The 21,621-nt window shown below is 33.9% G+C and overlaps 1 protein-coding gene and 2 long non-coding RNA genes across 14 annotated transcripts in view; 1 reads left to right on the forward strand and 2 right to left on the reverse strand.

Moving 5' to 3' along the window:
• The window catches only part of LOC112325957 (cinnamoyl-CoA reductase 1), a 163,856-nt gene that overhangs the window by 25,369 nt on the left and 116,866 nt on the right, over window positions 1-21,621 (reverse strand). For 3 of the 12 annotated variants that reach the window (XM_052455742.1, XM_052455737.1, XM_006368867.3), the window contains 4 exons: window positions 21,407-21,561; window positions 20,944-21,129; window positions 20,378-20,730; window positions 19,139-19,497 (listed from right to left, as the gene is read on the reverse strand). The exons of 5 other annotated variants lie outside the window; for them this stretch is intronic. In XM_052455742.1, the coding sequence (XP_052311702.1) occupies window positions 19,305-19,497; window positions 20,378-20,730; window positions 20,944-21,129; window positions 21,407-21,561 (887 nt within the window). In that variant the 3' untranslated portion in view covers window positions 19,139-19,304. Of the gene's footprint in view, window positions 1-1,888; window positions 1,922-19,138; window positions 19,498-20,377; window positions 20,731-20,943; window positions 21,130-21,406; window positions 21,562-21,621 lie in introns of those variants that run through there. 4 more of the 12 variants (XM_052455740.1, XM_052455731.1, XM_052455761.1 and 1 more) reach the window with 3 other exon arrangements.
• Window positions 7,391-8,178, reverse strand: LOC127905760 (uncharacterized). The gene is made up of 2 exons (XR_008060095.1): window positions 8,030-8,178; window positions 7,391-7,750 (listed from the first exon to the last, which is right to left on the reverse strand). It is a non-coding gene; the product is annotated as an uncharacterized LOC127905760 (long non-coding RNA).
• Window positions 8,146-16,750, forward strand: LOC112323617 (uncharacterized). Its single transcript, XR_002977064.2, has 2 exons — window positions 8,146-8,289; window positions 16,150-16,750. It is a non-coding gene; the product is annotated as an uncharacterized LOC112323617 (long non-coding RNA).

Consider the following 21,621-nt stretch of genomic DNA (forward strand, 5'->3'; position numbering starts at 1 on the left):
TGCATTGCGGCCAGCATCCCAGCGATAAACTTTAGATCTTTGTTCTGAGACGTAATTAAAGCATCAATAAACTCTGCTGGAGATTGACTGAAACCAAGAAAGAAAGCTCGCCTCTGACGATGCTCATGTATCTTCTTTATAGAGTTGCATATCAATCCATCACAGGCATCAGTTTCTTTGTTACTCTCTATGCTGGTCAAGTACGCCACAAGGTCCTTTTGTAATGGTGAAGGAACATCAACCATAAAATCATAGCAAGTAGTTCCGGTTGGGCAATTCCCTGAGAGCTTGATCTTATGTTCCAAATGAATGGGCTGTTGAGGAGTTATAAAATTACTAATATAATATTATTAATTATACCCTGGACATTATAAAATTACTCAAAACTGATAAGGTTTGTATTACTTTTAGAGACAAAGAGAGAGCTGATCGGAGAAAAGAGAGGAAAACAAAAACACCTATTTATGGCCAAAAACCAAGCCATTTCATCCCTCTAATCTTTTTTTTTTTTTCAATTATAGATGGGCTTGCAGCGCTGGGCCTAGGCGTGCGTGGGCATTAGAACAATTTTCTTTCTTAGTGATAGACACTCTCTATTAAATTATATATATATATATATATATATATATATATATATATATATATATAAGTTCTTAAATTAATTTTCTTCTAAAAAACAGAAAATTAATCATAAGTTATTTCAGGTCTTCAAATTATAAGCATCACTGAAATTAAGTTGAAAATTTATTTTATTATTCTTATTATAGTGTTGATGATAAAAAGACTGAAAACAAATACGGTTAAGTTCTATTTGCCACACTAGTTTTTGAAGAATAAATATTAAATTTACATTTGAATAGATAAATTCTTTTTATAATAATAAACATTAAATTTTGGATGACTTACATGTAATATATTTCATAAAATATGTTTGTGCTCATCATATATTAACAAAATAATAAAATAAAGACAAGGATAAACATTGAGTTTGAATAAGCTTTTATTTCATTGAATTTAATATCTTTTCAAGTTGTATAAAGATAAACAAGTCAGATATATATTTTTTTTTATGGAATATAGATTTTTAATAAACTCATTGTAATGTGCAGACAACATCCCACAGCGGGAAACTTACTAGTAAAATCGAGTGGAGAGGACATGCGACCCAAAAAAGAAGAAGAAAATAGCTGGACCAGCGGAGTTCTTGGGCCAAGAGGCTGAGTCCAAAGAGTGTCTCTTGCTGAGACATGCAGCTAAAGGAGATTATGTAGTGCTCCACAGATGTCTTTGAACCGCTGTCTTAAAAATTTTTAATTTTTTTTATTTAAAATAATTTTTTTTTATATATTTTTAGATTATTTTAATAGAGATTAAAAATAATTTTTAAAAATAAAAAAATTATTTTAATTTAAACCGACCACTACTAAAATCTCAAATAGCCCTCCCTCATCCCTCCAAAAATGAACGAAATAAGCGATATGGCCATCTCCTCTCCTTTTTAGGATGTTGAGGCCTCAACTGGATCTGGTAACACATAGCTCAACTGAAATTTACATTTGGGATTGAATATATTGCACTCTGATTGTTTCTTGTCTGGTCGACCTTTCGTTCCTGCCTCTTGGAAAATATGGCTTCTTTTGTGGTGAGAGGAGAAGCAGTATGGAAAACTCCATCACACCCTTGAATAGCCTCTGTAAGAGACTCATAACCAAGGAGATCAGCCTTGCATAAAGTTAATCTTTCTTGAGCTCCTTCAAGCTCCCTCAAATGGGACTTCTTGGGATCAGCTGTGTATAGCAACTCAAATACAAAGCTTTAAATTAACACAATCTTAAGAACAGAAAAAGAAAAGGGAAAGAAACCAAGTGCTTAATTATTATAAACTAACCTGGGTTCCTCACAGTTCCTTTAACAGAGTAACCTTTCTCTAGAAGAAGTTTAACAATCCATGAAGCAATGAAGCCACCAGCCCCGGTGACACAGACAGTTTGGCCTTGGCATGGAAGTGATGAAGTATCGACAGGCATGTTGTCTTGATATATGTATTATTATGTGTACGTGTTTGGTGGTAGAACGAAGGAAGAGGGACAGAGAGAGGGAGGTGTTTTCCTTTTCTCTTGATTTATATTTGTTTTATATAAGACCAAAGTCTGAAGATGCAAGGGAATTCATTTTGATTCCGAAGAATTTTCTAATCGATAAAATAAGATAATATGATGGATTCATATCAGAGGTGTTAATACTTCCATATTATGTATTGAAATATCTACAACAGTTATCGATCAATATTGTAATAGGACAGAAACTAGAAATAACATAAAATTCAATGTGATTCGATATTGTGTCTATATCCACAGAAAGAAAAAGTTTTTATTTTCACTATACGTCAAATAAGGTTATATATATATATATATATATATATATATATATATATATATATATATATATATATATATATATATAATAAACCCTAAACTACTTAAGGGATAATAAAGTATTTTTTAAAAATATCCATTTATCATACCGCTAGAGCATTGCCCCCACACCCTCAACCTATCAATGATCTCTAGCAAAAATACAAGAAACAAATCCCACAGAGGTAGATGTTGTCATTCTGCTTCGTTCCACTTCGATATCTTAACCACAAACTACAACAATATACATATACACACACACACAAGATTAATCTAAATTAATATGTTTATGCTTTTATCTTTTTACAAATTTGAACAAAACAAAAGGAGAATGTAGTTTACTTAAATGCGCTTATTGATTATATTTGTTTTTTTTTTTTAGTGTTTGTGGGCTTGTGATGGTCTTCTAAGTTATGATTGTATTTAATTTCATTTATTTTTTTAATTACTGTATTTTTTTTATTCTAATCCGTATAAATGCATAATATGATACCATTTGTATAGTTATCAAAGAGTTTAATTGAGCTAATCTATGGATCCATTGTATAACCTAAGCATGTTTTGAAAACAAAATTATTTTAGATAAATATATATAAAAAAACCCTTGAGATTCATGATACAACCATATTATTTGATAATTTTACCCACATTTACTTAGTATTTTGTTCATGTTTTATATATAAAATGCCTTTATAGTCTTTGTTTTATGTTTTGAAGACACTTTTGGATGTGAGATTTGAAATGTAGTAAATTGGAGATAAAATTCAGACCATTTTCCAACCCGTGTTGAATATTGGCAGATTTGACATCTGATCGATGTTTTATGGAGAACTTGAGTTGTAGAGATCAAAATGAAGTGATTCTAGTGGCATTAGAAAGCTAACATCAATACCTTTCTATACATATATGACAAGAAAAATAAAAAAAATAAAAAAGGATGGAGATCGCAACCTTCAAAGACAAGTCTCGTATTCTGCTAGTTTTGACCTGTGGTCATTCCAACTTGAATAACTTGACTTAGAGAAGTCCATTTGATGAAAACTCAATTTTGTTGGATTCCTGACTTAAGGACCTATCAACCTACCAAATTTAAACATATGCAAAGAGCTCATATGACAGAGATATGATTTTTCTAAGACAACCTATAAATTATACTAGCAGACAGGTTTTGTGAAGAAACAAGCTCAACTTACTTAAATATAGATTGTTTACTTTGAAAATGACTATTTTTATATTTAAGTCAATTGAAGTTAGTTTATGGGTTGAGCATGCTTAATGGACTTTATGTATTAATTGTTAAAAGATAGGAAATTCTTCATTGTATGTTGATGCTTGTTTCATATTTTTCATTAAGTTGGAGTTAAGTTAGAGTTCCAGAATTGAATTATGGTTTTCATCAAAGTTGAAGTACACGTATCAAGCTTTCGAGAAAGGTATAATGGGTAAAAATCTGAGTTTGGTTGGGCCTGAGAGCGTGTTTGAGAGCGTTGTTGTGATTGTTTTTCAAAAAGCTTTTTACTCGGAAATGTATCAAAATAATATTTTTTAATTTTTTTAAAAATATTTTTGACATCAACGCATTAAAATGATTTAAAAATATCAAAAAAATATTAATTTGAAGTAAAGAAAAAAACAAAAATATTTTAATTTTTTTAAAAATATTTTTAAAACGTAAAAACAAATATAACAAATATAATTACAAAATTAGGTCTCAATCTTGTTCGCGGTAGGATTTCTGTTCGTGAATGTAGCGTACAAATAGGCATATCTTAAGCTTTAGATATCAGGTTATTCAGAAGTCCAAATTCATCTAAACATCCGGTGCTACAACTCTTATATATGAAGGGCCCAGGACTAAAAGAGATCTTTATCAATACGAAAACTCTGATGCCAGCTGGAAGGCGAGAATTGTTCCTAATCTGGTGGGCCACCAACTAATGGGGAGTCCTATGTTAAATAGTAAATCTGATGGGATGGGAGGGATATTATTTACAGCATCAAATCTCCTATATTTTAGGATAGATCTCTTATCATGACGGCTTTTTTTTCTGGAGGTTAAATAAAGAAAGAGATAATCACCCAGAATCTGATGGGAAAGGGATTTTATTCTTTAATTTAAATATTATTGTACAACATCTTCCAACATTCATTGCACTAAGTTGCTTTATATATATATATATATATATATCAAATGTCAACGAGAAAGTAAAAAATATACAAGCCTTAAATTGACTATCTTGTGCAAATATATTGTTTCTTAAAATCATAATATAATTTTGCTAATGAAGATTTCAAGAAAAATCTGGAAAGGACCATGAAAGAAAAATAGGTTAGTAATCACGTAAAAATGTGTGTGTGTTCGTTTTTGCGTTCAAAAATTTCTTTTGAAAATTGTTCAAAATCATAAGAACTTACTTGGTGGGGATGGGATACTCCGGGAAGAACTTTGCAAGGATTTCCACCACCTCTCCACGGTGGAGCATTCTCTCAGCACAAATGTAACGGCCGGAGGCGGAAGGTGTCTCGAAGACTAACATGTGGGCTAGTGCCACATCCCTAATGTCATGCACATAAGCTTGAACAGAGTTAGCATATGTCTTGGCTGAGCCGGTTAGGTACTTGAGGATGTGAAGGATGCTAGCATTGACAATGGGTTGCAACAATGGTCCAAGCACCATCACTGGGTTCACCACCACTAGGTCAACTCCTTTCTTCGTAGCCACATCCCATGAATTGAGAATAATTGAGAGGCTTAATCTATTGGTTAGCCAATATTTTCTATATATACGTGTAGGGCAATATATAATAGTAATGGTGGGGGTTACAACATAAAAGAATGACTATAATATTTTCTATATATATACATTCTATAATATGCCCGCTCAAGTTGAGGGTGGAGGATCCACCTGAAGCTTGAATCAAAAGGCAGTAAACGGAACAGTAGGAAGCGACTTAGTAAGAACATCGGCAAATTGATCGTGAGAGGAGATAAAGCGAATATGAATCTCTTTCTTCGTAACTCAGTCTCGTACAAAATGATAGTCATCCTCAACGTGTTTAGTACGAGCATGAAAGCTAGGATTTGTAGATAAATAAGTAGCGTCAAGATTATCACACCAAATCATAGGAGCAGAACCAGAATGAATCTGCAGATCTCTCAATAGATACTAAAGCCAAATAACCTCAGCAATGCCATATGCTAAGGCTTTATACTCAGCTTCGGTGGAGGAGCGAGCAATTGTGCGTTACTTGCATGATTTTCATGAAATCGGCGTCTGATCAAAGAAGACAAGATAATCACTCATAGACTTTCGATCATCAGTACTACCTGCCCAATCTGCATTTGTAAAGCCATGTAGATCAAAGGAGGATCTGCAAGTGATATGTAAGTCATAGGTAGGTATGCGATTGATGGGATATATTGATGATTCAAACGCATAATTTCAAAATAATAACGGGGCACCACATTGTCCTAGGAGGGTAAGACCTGTTTCAACAATATGACGATGACGATGCTCAACACTATCATTTTGCTCATGTGTATGAGGACAAATTAACCTGTGATGAATACCAATAATTTGAAAGAAACTATTTAACTTGTGATATTCACCACCCCAATCAGTTTGAACAGATTTAATTTTGCGGGAAACTGATGCTCAACAAGCAGTTGGAAACGTTGAAATATAGAAAACACATTTGATTCGGCAACAGGAGGATATATATATATATATATATATATATATATATATATATATATATATATATATATATATATCCTCCTGTTGCCAAATCAAATGTGTTTTATTTTGCATGCGCATCGATAAAGATAACAAAGTAACAAAAATCATCAGATAAAAACATAGGAGCATGACCCAAAAAATCACTGAATATTAAATCAAGTGGAGTAGAAGTTTTGTGACCTGTAGGTCGCAAAGACAAACGCAAAGACTTGCCAAGCGAACAAGTTTGACATTGAACAAGAGAGCACTTAGAAGTACACATTATTTTATTTTTAGAAACTAACAAATTGAAAATAAAGGAAGTAGGATGACCCAATCGACAATGCCACAGATCAGCAGTGGCAGAGACGCAAGGAGACCAATAAGCTTGAGGAATGGTGGTGGCAGAAGACTCAAAGAGAACATAGAGACCATCATTACTCTGACCGGAAAGGAGCACTACTTTGGTGGTGAGATCCTTTACATAAAACATAGAGGCGTGAAATTCAAAATAAACATTATTATCACAACAAAATTTATGAACAAATAGCAATGGTTTGGTAATGTGAGGAACATGGAGAACGTTAGATAATGTAAATGTGCGTTTAGAGGAACGTAACATGGTATGTCCAATATGGGATATGGATAGACCTTTACCATCACCAGCATGCAAGTGATCATTACCAAGATAGGGTGCAGAATCGGTCAGAGTCGCAAGATCAGACGTAACGTGTTGGTTCGCACTGGTGTTCGAGAACCAAGTAGGGACAAAAACTAGACCAACAGCAAGATGAACAGATGGCTGGTGACCACTGCTGCGAAAATGAGCACATTGTGGGTGTAACACCCCGTAATTTAATACATTCGTAAAAGAACTTTGAGCCTTAACTTAAAAAAAATGAGTTTTTTTTTTCTTCCATCAAACTTATCTGAGACTTGCTGAAATTCCCGTCGAAATTTTGGCAGAGGTTCCCTTATACTTGAAGGTCCCAAGTTATCGACAATCATCATATACAGTTGTCATAACCCAATTTTTGAACAAAATAATAAAAATTAAATATAGTTGACAATGGGGTTAAGACAACACAAAATTTAAAGTTTGGGAATGTAATAATAAAATGTGAGAGTTAATTGATCAATTTTGAAAGAATTAAAAGTTAAAAATTTAATTAAGGGTCAAATTAAACAATCCAGAAATTAAAGACTGTTTTGTAAACAATGTTATAATTTAGAGATTTAATTGAAATTAATCCAAAATGGCAAAATTAAAAGAATTAATTAAGGATCAAATTGAACAATCCAGGAATTAAGGACTGTTTTGTAAACAGTGTTATAATTTAGGGATTTAATTGAAATTAATCCAAAGGAGCAAAATTAAAAGGAATTTTTAATTGCTTAGAGGTCCAATTGCCGAACTTCCAAAGTTCAGGGGTCAAAATGAAAATGTCCATTGCTGCTTGAAACGTCGCCGTTGCTGCCGAAACATCGCCGTTGCTGGTGGAACAGCCGTGTTCGTCTTCTCCATCCCGATTCAACAGGCTGAAAATCTGCAACGTATTCGATCCAATCGAGGACCATGTCTCTCGCCCACGATCTCGTTTGTGGAAGATAACAGTCCTGTAAAGGCAGGACTGGTTAGAGGCAATCAGGTGGGGAGTCTATAAAAGGGAGAAGAAAACCTAGAACAGGGACGGAGAAAAATCAACCCAAAAAACAGAGCAAAAACAGAGAGCAGAAATACAGAGCAAAAAAAAGAGCAGAACACTGGAAACAGAGAACGAGTGAAAGACGAAAACAGGGAGGGGCAGAACTGAAGCTAAACCCAGACGAAAAACCAGAAACCGGAGAAAAGAACAGAGGAAAAACAAAGCATAAATCCAGAGAAAGAAATAATACACAGAGAGACGGAGAGAACAAGAGAGCAGCAATACACAGAGACGAGTATTGGCCCTGCCATTGCCTTCGTCCCTGCAAACAACGAAAACCCAGAATCAAAACAAATTCCCAGCAGGCCGGCCTCTTCATCATCTTCTCGGTTTCAAAAGCTGCTGAGAAAACAAAAAGAACACGCAGACAAGTGAACACAGAAGGAAGATAAGGGGAAGCAATAGGCGAGAATCCATCAGCGCTGCAAGCATCTTCGCCTCCCGAAGCAGGTACGCTCTTTCCTTTCTCCTTTCATTCCCTGCATATTGTGTTTGTAAACACTGTGCGAAGGTAATTTAATTACCTTCGCACAGTGCAGCACGTGTGAAGTTACTTCACGCGTGCAGGACTTAGCCCAGCCAGGTCCCTGGCTTTGGCCAGTGACCGGGCTAGGCTGGCTGGGTCTAGCCCAGCCCATATAGGCTGAGCTGGGCCCAGCCCAAAAAAATAAAAATAAAAATAAAAAAATAGAAAAATAAAAAGTAAAAAAATAAAAAAACAAAGATGTGTGTATGTATAAATAAAAAATAAATATGAATTTATTATTTTTATTCATTGACGCCAGAGTCAGAATAAAAATATTGATTCAAATTAATTTTATTTAATTACATAAAAATAAAAAAAATATCCATGCAAAAATAAAATAAAATAAAGTAAATTTATTGGTTTATTCACTGACGCCAGAGTCAGGAATGAAGATACTGATGTAAATTTATTTTATTTTATTATATTTTACTTTTATTTAGTTACATAAAAAATATGTATGCGTAAAAAATAAATTTATTTGATTTGTTTATTCACTGACGCTAGAGTCGGGAATAAAAAAATACTGATTTAAATTTATTTAGTTTTTTGTGTGATGCGTAAAAATAAATTTATTTGATTTGTTTATTCACTGATGCTAGAGTCAGGAATAAAAAAACTGATTTAAATTTATTTTGTTTTTATAGCTATGTAATATTTACCAACGCCAGAGTTGAAAATATCCGTAGTTAAAAATATTCACTGACACCAGAGTCAGGAACATTACACGCAAAACCACCGTAGCATAAACCAACAAAACATTAGCAATTTATGACAAAGTCAGCAATGCAGCCTGCCTTAGGCAGGACGCTTAAGGGGTGATACTATCTTCCCTTTTGCGTAACCAGTCTCGTACCATAGAATCTCTGTTGACCAGTTAGGGTTCCTAGTGACCATAATACTAGGTGGCGACTCCTTAAACAAGACCTTTCACCATCAAAGAATAGATGCCAGAAATCCATTCTTTCCATGAAATAATTTAATTTTTAAGGCCGCCGCGATGTCGGGTGCGACAACAGTTATACTCATTTCTCAATCATATCATAATCATGTAGAACCTCAACAACACATCATTCATTGTACATGCATAACATTTCGCATAATCATTTCTTTCCCATTAACACACATAATTCATAATAACTGGAAGTAAACAAACATTAAGATTACAAATACAAAATAGTATATTTTTATGTCCCGACACTTAATGTAAAAGGAGTACTATTACATATTAAGTCATTTAGTTCCTTAAAGACAAAATACATTAATGCTCATCTTCTTATTTAATCATATAAAAGGAGACTAGACCTAAAACAGACTAGACCAAAAACACTACTCCTGGCGTGAATCTGAAGGACCTGTAATTTCATAATGTATAGATTAAATATAGTAAGAATAAAATATAGCATAGAAAAAAAATCACACAATACATGCACAGGTAATTAAACATATATTCAACGATATGTAATCATAGTTCTTTGAGATTCTCATTTAACCTTCCATTATTACGTCTCTATTCATCATTTCTTGAATCATTCAACATTTTCATTTTGTGTCTTGTTTTACCTCACGAGTGCATCTAATTTGTTATAATATCTATCATGTGATTTCTCTCTCTTACTCTCTATTTCTTTATATCAATTTCAATCTCAACATCTATTATACCCATTATGGCTTTTCCATATAAATCGTCAAACTCGTCATGTCTTCGGTCCAATTTTGGTTTATAAATATATTCAACTTACATATTTCTTGTGTCAATTTCGGCACATTCCAATGTTTCTTTAGATTTTCAGTAAAATCTCCCCTTATCATGGAACCTACCATTATTTTCACAATATTCATATCCGATCCATTTTCAAATAATATGAATACCATACCTACATCAATCTATTTGATTCATCAACCTAATCTCATTTGGCTACCATAATTAAGGCCAAATTTCATTATCCATCACTGTTATTGGAATTTTATTACACTGTTATAATTACCACCAATTTCTTATCATGCCAGCAACAACACAAAACCTCAATACAACATATTTATATTATTAGTCATAATTTCTTTGACATCCTCCATGTGCATCGTACACGATTCTCAAATTGTATCAATTACAATTCATCAATTAATTCAAAATACATCATATATATATATAACACCTACCATGGTTAATGAACTTCTATTCTCACATCCTAAGCGATACAATATTTGCCTCCATTCTTCACAAGGATTAGATCTTCATAAAAAAAAAATTATTTATTCCTTCAATAATCCATAACATAAACACAATTTACCATTTTTGTTTAACAGTAAAGTATCATCCAACATTCCATTTATAATCTGACAAGTCAGTCATCCCGACAATATTAACACCACACAAGTAAGTGGAACTCAAGTTGTGTATTCCGGTCATTAGAAAAAAAAATTAATGCCACTAGCCCATTACTTGGTAACTAGTTCCTCTGCCCATCTTATTCCATAATTTCTAATTAATATCTGCCTCTTCAAGGCCAAATGAATAATCCTATCAAGATGTCAATCCCCATTTTATTAACACTTTTAATTATTCCATATCAGAAATACCATTATAATACCTCTCCCTCAAAACTTGGAAGGGAATGCCGACACTAATGAATTTTCATTAGTGTCATTAGTTGCCCATATCAGGACTGACTAATCAAGTTTATTGTAAATGTCAAAATCAATGCCACCGATTGATGTCATTGACTATTTCTAACCCGAAAAAGCCAATCGGATTTTTCTCTCCATAATACCTTGGAATATTTCCGGAAATGTTGATGTCAAGATTCTTGACATCATTAGCTTTCATTTCAGGAATAGCTAATCAAGTTTCGTGTGATTGTCGATATCGACAGCACCGGTCGATATCATTAACTATTCTCACCCGAATAGTTAATCAAGTTTAGTATCCCTCATTTTCAGGGATGATTATGCCGATGTTAGTAAACCTTACTAACATCATTAGCCTCCGCATTCGGGACCGGTTAATCAAGTTCGAGGAACGATCATCAACGAAGTCTATTAATGTAATTCATATTCTGAACCCAATCAAGTACTCAAATCCATTTTAATTTCTCGTTTATTTCACTTTATCCTTTCTCTTTGTGGTTTCACCCATAGATGCAAAGACCAAGAATGCAATAAGTTAGTAAATTAATGCTACGTAAAAAGTGTAGGTATAGAACACCTACCAGCTGCAAAAGCTCGTCTCGCGCTCCCTTTTGTTGTTGTGCCCCTCCTGCAGTCCCTCCTTAAGCTCCTACTATACGAGCTCCTGAGAAGTTGAGCGAATGCTTCTCCTACATTTCAATAAAACATCTTGAATCAATATTTGAATCTTCCCAATTTATTTATAATATTCATAAATTCACAAAATCAAATACTTCCGTAAACAATTTCCATGGATGTATTTTATTTTCTTACTTGTAATTTAAATTCATTTACATTAGAATTTATTTACACTAACATTAAATGTCCAATTAATTCAATTCTTCATCAATGATTTTCAATGTCCAAAGGACATGACTTTTCATCATCGATATTTTTCTAATGTCCCAAGACATTTAACCTATCACCAAACAATGCAATTTAACTTAAATTCCAACAATGGCTACACATGCCAAATTGTTTTTGAAAGCATACTCAAAATGATTCCTTATATCATAATTCAATTTACAACATCCCTTACCATGATTTCCCATTCATTTCTTCATCAAGACACGTAATTTACCAAACATTCCATCGCCTATTTAACTAACATGGTCGGCCACAATAAAGGTTAATTTTTCCAAAGTTAGTTTCAGTTTATCCCAACCTACTTTCCCATATCATGTTTCCCATTCCAACACAACCAAAGTATTAATCCACCACTATTTTTTTTTTTATAGAATTTAACTATACTATCACTTATCAACACATCACACATGACTTAAACACAACACAAACAATTCTCAAACACTTCCATCATCATTAAACCCATTATAATTAATAATTATCCTTAGTCCCAAAACATACTTTTTATGCTAAACATCATATTCTCATTCAATATTTCTTAAACCAAACTTAAAACATTATTCTGCAAATTTAGAATTCAATAAATCCAAATGGTGGAATTATACATCATCATCATTAGAATAACATATCCAAAATTAACATACATCCAACGGTTAAATCTCCCTATATCAGAACAATACCGAACTGACCTAAACATTTGAGACCTACTGTTCAGGAAGTACAATTTCTGGTTAGATTATTTGTTAATCCGATCTTAACCATTCAGAATTTATATAACATCTAGATGAACAACATATCCAAAATCCAGACCAATCCAACGGTGAAAAGATGATATAACGGCCGACAAACGAGGTTGTCTTGAAGGGTGATTTTCCAGAATTGTTCCTCCGGTGACAGCCATCAAACGAAGTCTGCTATTGACAATCCCTCCAGTCAGAATGTAGGTGACATAGAGCATAATAACATATCCACAAAGAAACCTAATCCAATGGTGGAAAGCCAAGATATGGCTGCCTAAGTTCCTACCCTGTTTCTATCCCAAAAACTCATAGTTTCAAATCAACTTATTCCTTCTATTTTTCTGCAAATCAAGCCATTATCATGCAATTAATCTCGAAATTCACAAGAGCAATTATTCCCTCAAAATATTTACATGAACCCTAGAATTTTAAACTTGGAGGTTTTCTTCTCCTTATGTAAGAACAAGAGAGAGAAACAAAATTATTAAAGGGTATGTTGCTTACCTTTGCTACTTTAACTTATTTAAAAGAATTCTTGCAAAACATCTACAAAACTCATGTCCTCCTCTTTCAACTTCCAACTCCTACTCTTTGTTTTTCCCAAGCTTTATAACTCTCTAAGTATAGTTACTTGATTTGTTTTATTGGATATAATCCTCCCAAGAACACTCCATTTTGATTTAGCTTGAAGAAATGGAGAGGAGATGAAGAAAATGGGAGAAAAATGGTCTCCCTCCTATTTTGTCATTTTGCAGAGGAGGACATAGGATGTCTTTAGAGGAGAGGGGAGTATTGTTTTATATAAAATTACCAAAATGCCCTTATTAATGCCCCTTGTGTCATCTTCTTCAATTTACTTGATTTTGAGTACTCTCGTAAAGCCTTCCCAAATCCGATTGATATGAAAGTTTGACCTAAGATAAAAAAATAAGTCTGGAGATTCCTTATAAAATTTCAGCCTGATCCAACGGTTGGATTAAGATATATTATTGATACCGTAAAACTAGACAATCAATGTCTTTTACGCTAAAATCTGAATTTCACGCATTACTTTATTTACTTAAATTCTCATGACATTTCCCCTTAATTTATACTCAATAAATTCAATTTTACCACATTTATCACTAATTTGTCGAAATAAGTTTTTTTGATCGGGGTTTACATATCTTCTCGTTTTTCTTATTCTTTTATCTAGTGAAACTCGTCATTGGTTTCGCCAACGTTATGAGTTTTAAACTCATTACTTAAATCCTATATTTTTATTTATTTATTTATTTATGGGGGTTTACAATGGGGCTGTGTGGCCAAAGGAGAAGCATAGCTGACAGCGGCGGAACTAAATGGAGGCCAGTAGGGGCCTGAGCCCCTGCAAAACTTTTTTTTTTAGTATTTAAATATAACAAGTAATAGGCTTTTTAATAATAAATTATTATTTCATTAGTTATGTTTGACTTTAAAACTATATCTCCGTATATCTCTATGTAAGTAGAAAATAAAAGGACAAAAAAGCTTTTCAATTTAATTCCTTTCCTTTTCTGTCTCTCTCCTTTTCTTCTCTGTAACCCTAGCCAAAAAATATAATAATACAAAGCAATGTGTGAAGGTTAAAGCAAAGCTGCCAATTAATTCTTCATCAAAACAAGGTAATTAGTGACCCAATTTTTTTTTAATGTTTGTTAAGAATTTGATGAATATATATATATATATATATATATATATATATATATATATATAATTCTGCTATTTTTTTTTCAGTTCTACTAGTTTTACCATTTTTTATTTCTTGTTATAGTGAATGTTGTTTTTTCTAATTAATTGGATATATTTTATGGGTTTGTTTCGATTATATTTGGATTTGTTTATGTTTTGTTTTTAGCAGAGCCACCAAAATTTTTAATTTTTTCTCACGTGTACCTTACTATCACCAGGTCTAATATACAATTAGACACGATCTTTCTAGTCAAATTGAGTTCTTTGAAAAGCACATACCCAACTTTGATTCAGTGTAAATTTTGTTTTTTAGGAACCAGTAATCCCATTTTTTATGTTAGATATGCTTTTATATATCAATTTCTTTTTTTAATATGTTAATTTTGTTTTCATATGTCAGTGTGGTTTACATGTAAAAATTTATTTTTTGTTCTGATTATTGCTTCAACACATTGTTATTTGTATTTATTTTTAAAACAGGAAACAAAAAAAATTTATGATGTTTTGATTTTAGGTTGAACCATGAACAAATAAGAAGAATTGATTCCTTTTTTGAGAAAAAGAGGAAAAATATTTATAACTCACAACCTAGTGAATCAACTCCAATGTGTAATGTTAAAGTTATGGTTGAACAACCCTAATGTGCTTCAGTTTATGAAGAACCTGCATTGATTAATGAGTAGCCTCCTACTAGAATCGACATTGCTCATCTGATTAGAGATCCAAGCAATCGTCCTCAGATTTGGAATTACCCGGTTAATCAACAAGATGAAATTAGAAGGGCATACATTAATTTGGAGCCATATCAACCTTTGATGTTTGAATATCCGCTGACTGGTAAAAAATATCCTCGTCGATTTCAGTCTCATTGGTTCAAAAGTTATCCATGGCTTGAATATTCAGAGAAAAATACTGCATTTTGTTTCCCTTGCTATCTATTTTCGAGTAAGTCATTTGGAAAGCCAGGATCAAACACCTTTACTATTAAAGGATTCAATTGTTGGAAGAAAGTTAATGATGGGGAACAATGTGTTTTTTTAACTCATATGGGAAAAGGTCCGAATTCAGCTCATGTCATATTGAGAAGAAAGTTAAGAGGCAAACTACTCAAGAAATTCTAAATAATCGATTTCGTATTAAAGCTTCAATAGATATTGTTTGTTGGCTCACATTTCAAGCATGTGCTTTTAGAAGACATGATGAACGTCCAGAATAAAAAAACCGAGGTAATTTTCTTGAAATGTTGGAACTTTTAGCATCATACAATAAACAAGTAGGTGCTCTTATTTTGGATAATGCTCCACAAAATGCTAAATACACCTCGTATCAAATTCAATTTTTTTTTTTGCATGTCTTTGCTAGAAATGTTCAGTCTTCAATTCGTCATGATATTGGTGATGCAAGATTTTGCTTAATTATTGATGAAGCTCGAGATGAATACAGAAGAGAGTAAATGACCCTTGTTATTAGGTTTGTTGATAGAAGTGGATTTATACGAGAATGATTTTTGGATATAGTTCATGTCAAAGATACAACAACTTCAACTCTTAAGAAATAGATTTTCTTTGTTTTATCTCATCACAATCTTGATGTTCAAAATATTAGGGGCCAAAGGTATGATGGTGCTAGTAATATGCATGGAGAGTGGAATGGATTGCAAGCTTTATTCATTAATGATTGCCCTTATGCATATTATATACATTGCTTAGCTCATCAATTACAATTGGCTCTTATTGCTGCAGCTAGAGAAATATATGATGTTCACACTTTCTTTCAGAACTTGATTTTTATTGTTAACATTGTTAGTGCTTCTTGCAAGCATAATGATGAATTACAGGCTTTTCAAGCAGCTACAATTGAACAATTATTTGATGTTGGTGAGATTGAAACGGGTAAAGGAGTTAATCAAGTAGGTGGTTTGCAACGACCTGGAGATAGCAGATGGAGTTCACACTTCAAATGAATTTGCAATTTGATAAAAATGTATGGGGCAACTTGTTTGGTTCTTGAAAACATCACTTTAGATGGATCTACTTATTCTCAACGTGGCGATGCGGCTTTTTCATTTAAGTTGCTAATGTCATTTGATTTTGCATTCATCTTGCATATAATGAAGAATGTTATGGGAATTACTTATGTGCTCTGCCAAGCTTTGCAACGGAAATCTCAAGACATTTTGAATGCTATGCATTTGGTGACTACCATAAAGACTTTAATTTAAAAGTTAAGGGATGATGGCTGGGAAACTCTTTTAGAAGAAGTGACATCATTTTGTAAGCATCAAGACATTGAAGTTCCTGATATGGATGTTTGTTTTTCTAGTGTGGGACGATCTCATCGTAAAACAAAATCAATAACAGTTGAGCATCACTATCGAGTTGATATATTTACAGCTATCATTGATCAACAGTTGCAAGAGCTAAATAATAGATTCAATGAGCAGGTGATCGGGCTTCTTAAGTTGAGCACAACTTTAGATCCTAAAAATAACTATAAATTATTCAGTGTTGAAGATATATGCTTACTTGTTGACAAGTTCTATCCTGAAGACTTTTCTAACCAAGAAAAAACTCATTTGAGATTTCAGTTGCAGCATTATGAGCTTGATGCACCCAATCATCCAATGTTAAAGAATATGTCATTGATTGTTGATTTATCAAGGATTGGTTGAAACAGAAAAATCAACAATTTATCCACTCATTGACAGGTTGATTCAGCTTATTTTGACTCTTCCTGTTTCGACAACAACTACTGAACGAGCTTTTTCAGCGATGAAGATTGTGAAAACAAGACTTTGCAATTGGATGGAGGATGATTTTCTTGCAAATTATTTGATTGTCTATATAGAAAAAGAAATTGCTGAAAGATTCACAATTGATATGATAATCGATAATTTCTACTCCATGAAAGAACGACAAGCACAATTAAAATAAATATGTAAGAATCATTCTTTATTATTTTTTACATTATTTCAAAGTTTTATCAAACATAAATAATGCATCGCTTTAGCTAATGTTTCTTATATATTTTGTATGTTTATATTTGATAGGTATAAAGACCAACAAAATTAAAGTGATGAATATATTATGAAAATGAAATTAACTTCATAGCTTTGACTCAATTTGGTATTGCTTTAAACCTCTTATCTCATACAAAGATCGTCATATGTTTGTAGTTACTTCTTTGAATAAAACTAAATCATGCAGTTTTTATTTTATTTTTACAATTCATGTATAGTAAATTAAAAAAAATTTATATCTTTTTATATTATTTTGGCACCCTCATCAAATAATCCCAGCTCCACCCTTGATAGCCGACACTTGACGTTCTACTCAAAGGACCGGTGAGGAGACGATTGCCCACCAGCAGCAGGCTGTTTGGGCTGCTGCTAATGACCCTGGTTCCAGTCCGTGGGAGCAGAGGAATGAGAGCCACGAAAATCAGACCTGCCATGGCTGTTGTACCTGTTGCTATTTGAGCACCAGTTGTCGTAGGAACGACCTCTGTTATGGCCAAAACTGGAGTTGTGCTGCTGTTGGGCAAGATGAGCAGGGGGCAACAAAGATGGTGTGGGTAGCAGAGGTGGATTTAAGGATATAAGGATAGAAGAGAAGTCTTATGCAAAAACTCATGAGTAAGAAGATGGTTGTGAAGGTTCGCGTATGATAGCGGTTCTGCCTCGGTCATGAGACTAGTTACCAAGTCTTTAAACTCACCACGAAGACCACAAAATATATAGAGGTTGAAGACTTCAAGAGAGAGGGGTCGGCCAGCAGTAGCCAATTCATCAAAAAATGACTTGGCGTGCTGCATGTATGTAGTAACCGAAGCATCTCCTTGTCAAAGATCTTGAAAAGACCCATGGAGTTGCATAATGCGAGAATTCAATGGAGAAGCGAGCGCTTTCTCAAGAGTGCGCCAAACACAAGAAGAAGTCTGACAATCTACCACAAGATGTAGGATGTCCATGGAGAGAGAGGAGAGTAACGCGTTTAAAATAAGCTGATCTTGTTGCTTCCAACAGAGAAAAGAGGGGTTGATTGCCGAAGAAGAGCCATCAGAATAGTCAGAAACATGAGAGGGAGGACACGACATTGAGCCATCAACAAAGTAGAAAACACCTTGACCAATAAAATATGGCTTTATTTGCATTCGCCAATAGAGATAGTTGGTGGTCGTAAGCTTCAATGAGACCACTTGATGAGTGTTGGACAACGCAATGATAGAAGGAGTTGTTGTCCCCATGATGTGAAGAGGTACAACAGAAACATGGGAGAAGGAACCATGGTTCTGCTCTGCAGGTTGGGGCTGCTGCTGGTGGGAGAAAGAACTAGCGACAGTAGCTTCTAAGGGGCAGGCTGGTTGGGCTGCACCGCCAGTTTGGTGCGGGGAGAAGGTGGCAGCAGTAGTAGAGTCCATTTAGGAGAGGGAGAAAGGAGGCTGGCTGTAGGGGGAGAGGGAGAGAAGAGTTATGACGACAGAAGAATCTGATACCAAGTTGAGAATAATTGGGAGGCTTAACCTATTGGTTAGCCAACCTTTTCTATATATATGTGTAGGGCAATATACAATACTAATGGTGGAGGTTATAACACAAGAGTATGACTATAATATTTTTTAATTAGATACATTCTATAATACCATGCAACCTGTTCTGCCACAGTCTTTCCATAGCAATACCAATTCTGCAATTCCATGATGAACTTACATCAAGGATAGGCAATTAGGATTTCAAGATGCAGTAAGCCCTATGACGCAAGGAATAATGAACTTACATCACGATATCTTAGAGATATTCTTATTTCCAGATTTCATTGCTTTTCTTATTTCTGTCTTATTCATACTCCCTTGTCTTTTCTTAATTTCAGTGCTTCATAGACTTAGCTAAAATTTCTCTTGGATTCGACAGGGTATCACCATCATACTACTAGATATTGTTTAGGTGATAGTTAAAATCAGAATTAATATTTGGAGATTCTGACAACGGACCCATCTTTAGCTTGTTTTGGGATTGGAAGGTGACCCTTTTCCTGCAAGCTCTTAACAGTTTCATACAGACACTGTTTCACTGGGGTGAATTCGATGCCCAGATCCTTGATCTTCTGGTTTGTGAACTTGTAGGGTTGTTTTCTTGGGTTCTTCTCATCTGAACACCTGCAAATGCATTGCAATACAAAATATTAATATTCAAGATTAATAATAAAAAAAAACACAGCACAATTAATTCTTTCTACAAACTTGGTAGGTTTTTTTCTACAAAATATTAATATTCACTAGTTCATTAACAATTAGACAAACAAGTACTGTAGCATATAATTGCATGAGATTAGGAATTAGGACCCAATAATCCTCTTCCTAACTCTCCATGACAAAATTTGAAAATACATAACAAAGCAAGATTTAACTTGTGATCCAATAACTTTGTGCAGTACCAATCGTACGTAGAGAACCCATTTTGGTCCAAATATGACAAAGACGATGGGGTTGGTGAGTACCCTTTTGCTGATGATTCAAAAAATTATGCCACGGGGGATTCGATTTTTCATGATTTTTGGTTAAGATTATCATACAAGTCAAAATTGGGACAACAATTGCCCCACGATAACAAACCAAAAAAATAATAGTAAAATAAGGCAGCGATCTGCAATGTTTTTTTTAGTATATTTATAATAAGGACAGAAAACCCTTTTCTTCATTTATTTTCTTATTTTGGGCATGAATAGGGATGAAGTATCAGAAAACTGTCATGCAACAGGAAGTGAGGATTTTATTCTTTAATTTAAATATTATTGTACAAAATCTTCCAACATTCATTGCACTAAGTTGCTTTATATATATACCAAATGTCAACGAGAAAGTAAAAAATATACAAGCCTTAAATTGACTATCTTGTGCAAATATATTGTTTCTTAAAATCATAATATAATTTTGCTAATGAAGATTTCAAGAAAAATCGGGTAATCACTTAAAAATTTGTGTTTGTTTTGCGTTCAAAAAATTCTTTTCAAAATTATTCAAAATCATAAGAACTTACTTGGTGGGGATGGGATACTCCGGGAAGAACTTTGCAAGGATTTCCACAACCTCTCCACGGTGAAGCATTTTCTCAAAGCAAATGTAACGGCCGGAGGCAGAAGGTGTCTCGAAGACTAAAATGTGGGCTACCGCCACATCCCTAACATGCACATAAGCTTGAACAGCGTTAGCATATGTCTTGGCTGAGCCGGTTAGGTACTTGAGGATGTGAAGGATGCTAGCATTGACAGTGGGTTGCAACAATGGTCCAAGCACCACCACTGGGTTCACCACCACTAGGTCAACTCCTTTCTTCTTAGCCACATCCCATGCAACCTGTTCTGCCACAGTCTTTCCATAGCAATACCAATTCTGAAATTCCAAGAGATGAACTTACATCAAGATGTGAAGGACAGGCAATTAGGATTTCAAGATGCAGTAAGCCCTATGACGCAAGGAATAATGAACTTACATCACGATATCTTAGAGATATTCTTATTTACACCTACTCTGTATGCTTTGAGTGCTCCAATTAATTAGGAGCTATTTAATTATGTTAATCATCACATGTTATTAATTAAATACCTTGGTGTTCTTGCAATACTCAAGATCACTCCAGCAAGATTCATCAACGACAACATCAGGGCTCCTATTGGGGTCCATGTACACAGTACCAATTGAAGACGTGAAAACCACTCGTCGGACTTTGGCCTCAGATGCTGCCATGATCACATTCTTGGATCCATTCACTGCTGGCTCCACCATTTGCTCCTTCAAGTATTGTAACACAAAATCATCTCATTATCAAAACCAAACTTGAAGAAAACATACTTTGCCTCATGAAATTACGAAAAAAAACTTAAAAAAATGTACGGAATCTTTTACTAACATTTGTCGGTGACATCCGTACTTAAATTTACCGGCTAGCCTAAAATTTGTCCTTGGAAGTCCAAGTGATGTTTTTATTTTCTTTTCTTAAAATTCTCAGCATCCAAACAAGATTTTTACTGCCAATGAACCGAAAAGAAAAGAAAAAAAGGAAACATACTGGATCGTCTGTGAGAGGAGAAGCAGTATGGAAAACTCCATCACACCCTTGAATAGCCTCTTTAAGAGACTCATAATCAAGAAGATCAGCCTTGCATAAAGTTAATCTTTCTTGAGCTCCTTCAAGCTCCCTCAAATGGGAATTCTTGGGATCAGCTGTGTATACCAACACAAATACAAAGCATTAAATTAACACAATCTTAAGAACAGAAAAAG

Source organism: Populus trichocarpa, chromosome 1, assembly GCF_000002775.5.
Source record: "Populus trichocarpa isolate Nisqually-1 chromosome 1, P.trichocarpa_v4.1, whole genome shotgun sequence".
NCBI lineage: Eukaryota > Viridiplantae > Streptophyta > Magnoliopsida > Malpighiales > Salicaceae > Populus > Populus trichocarpa.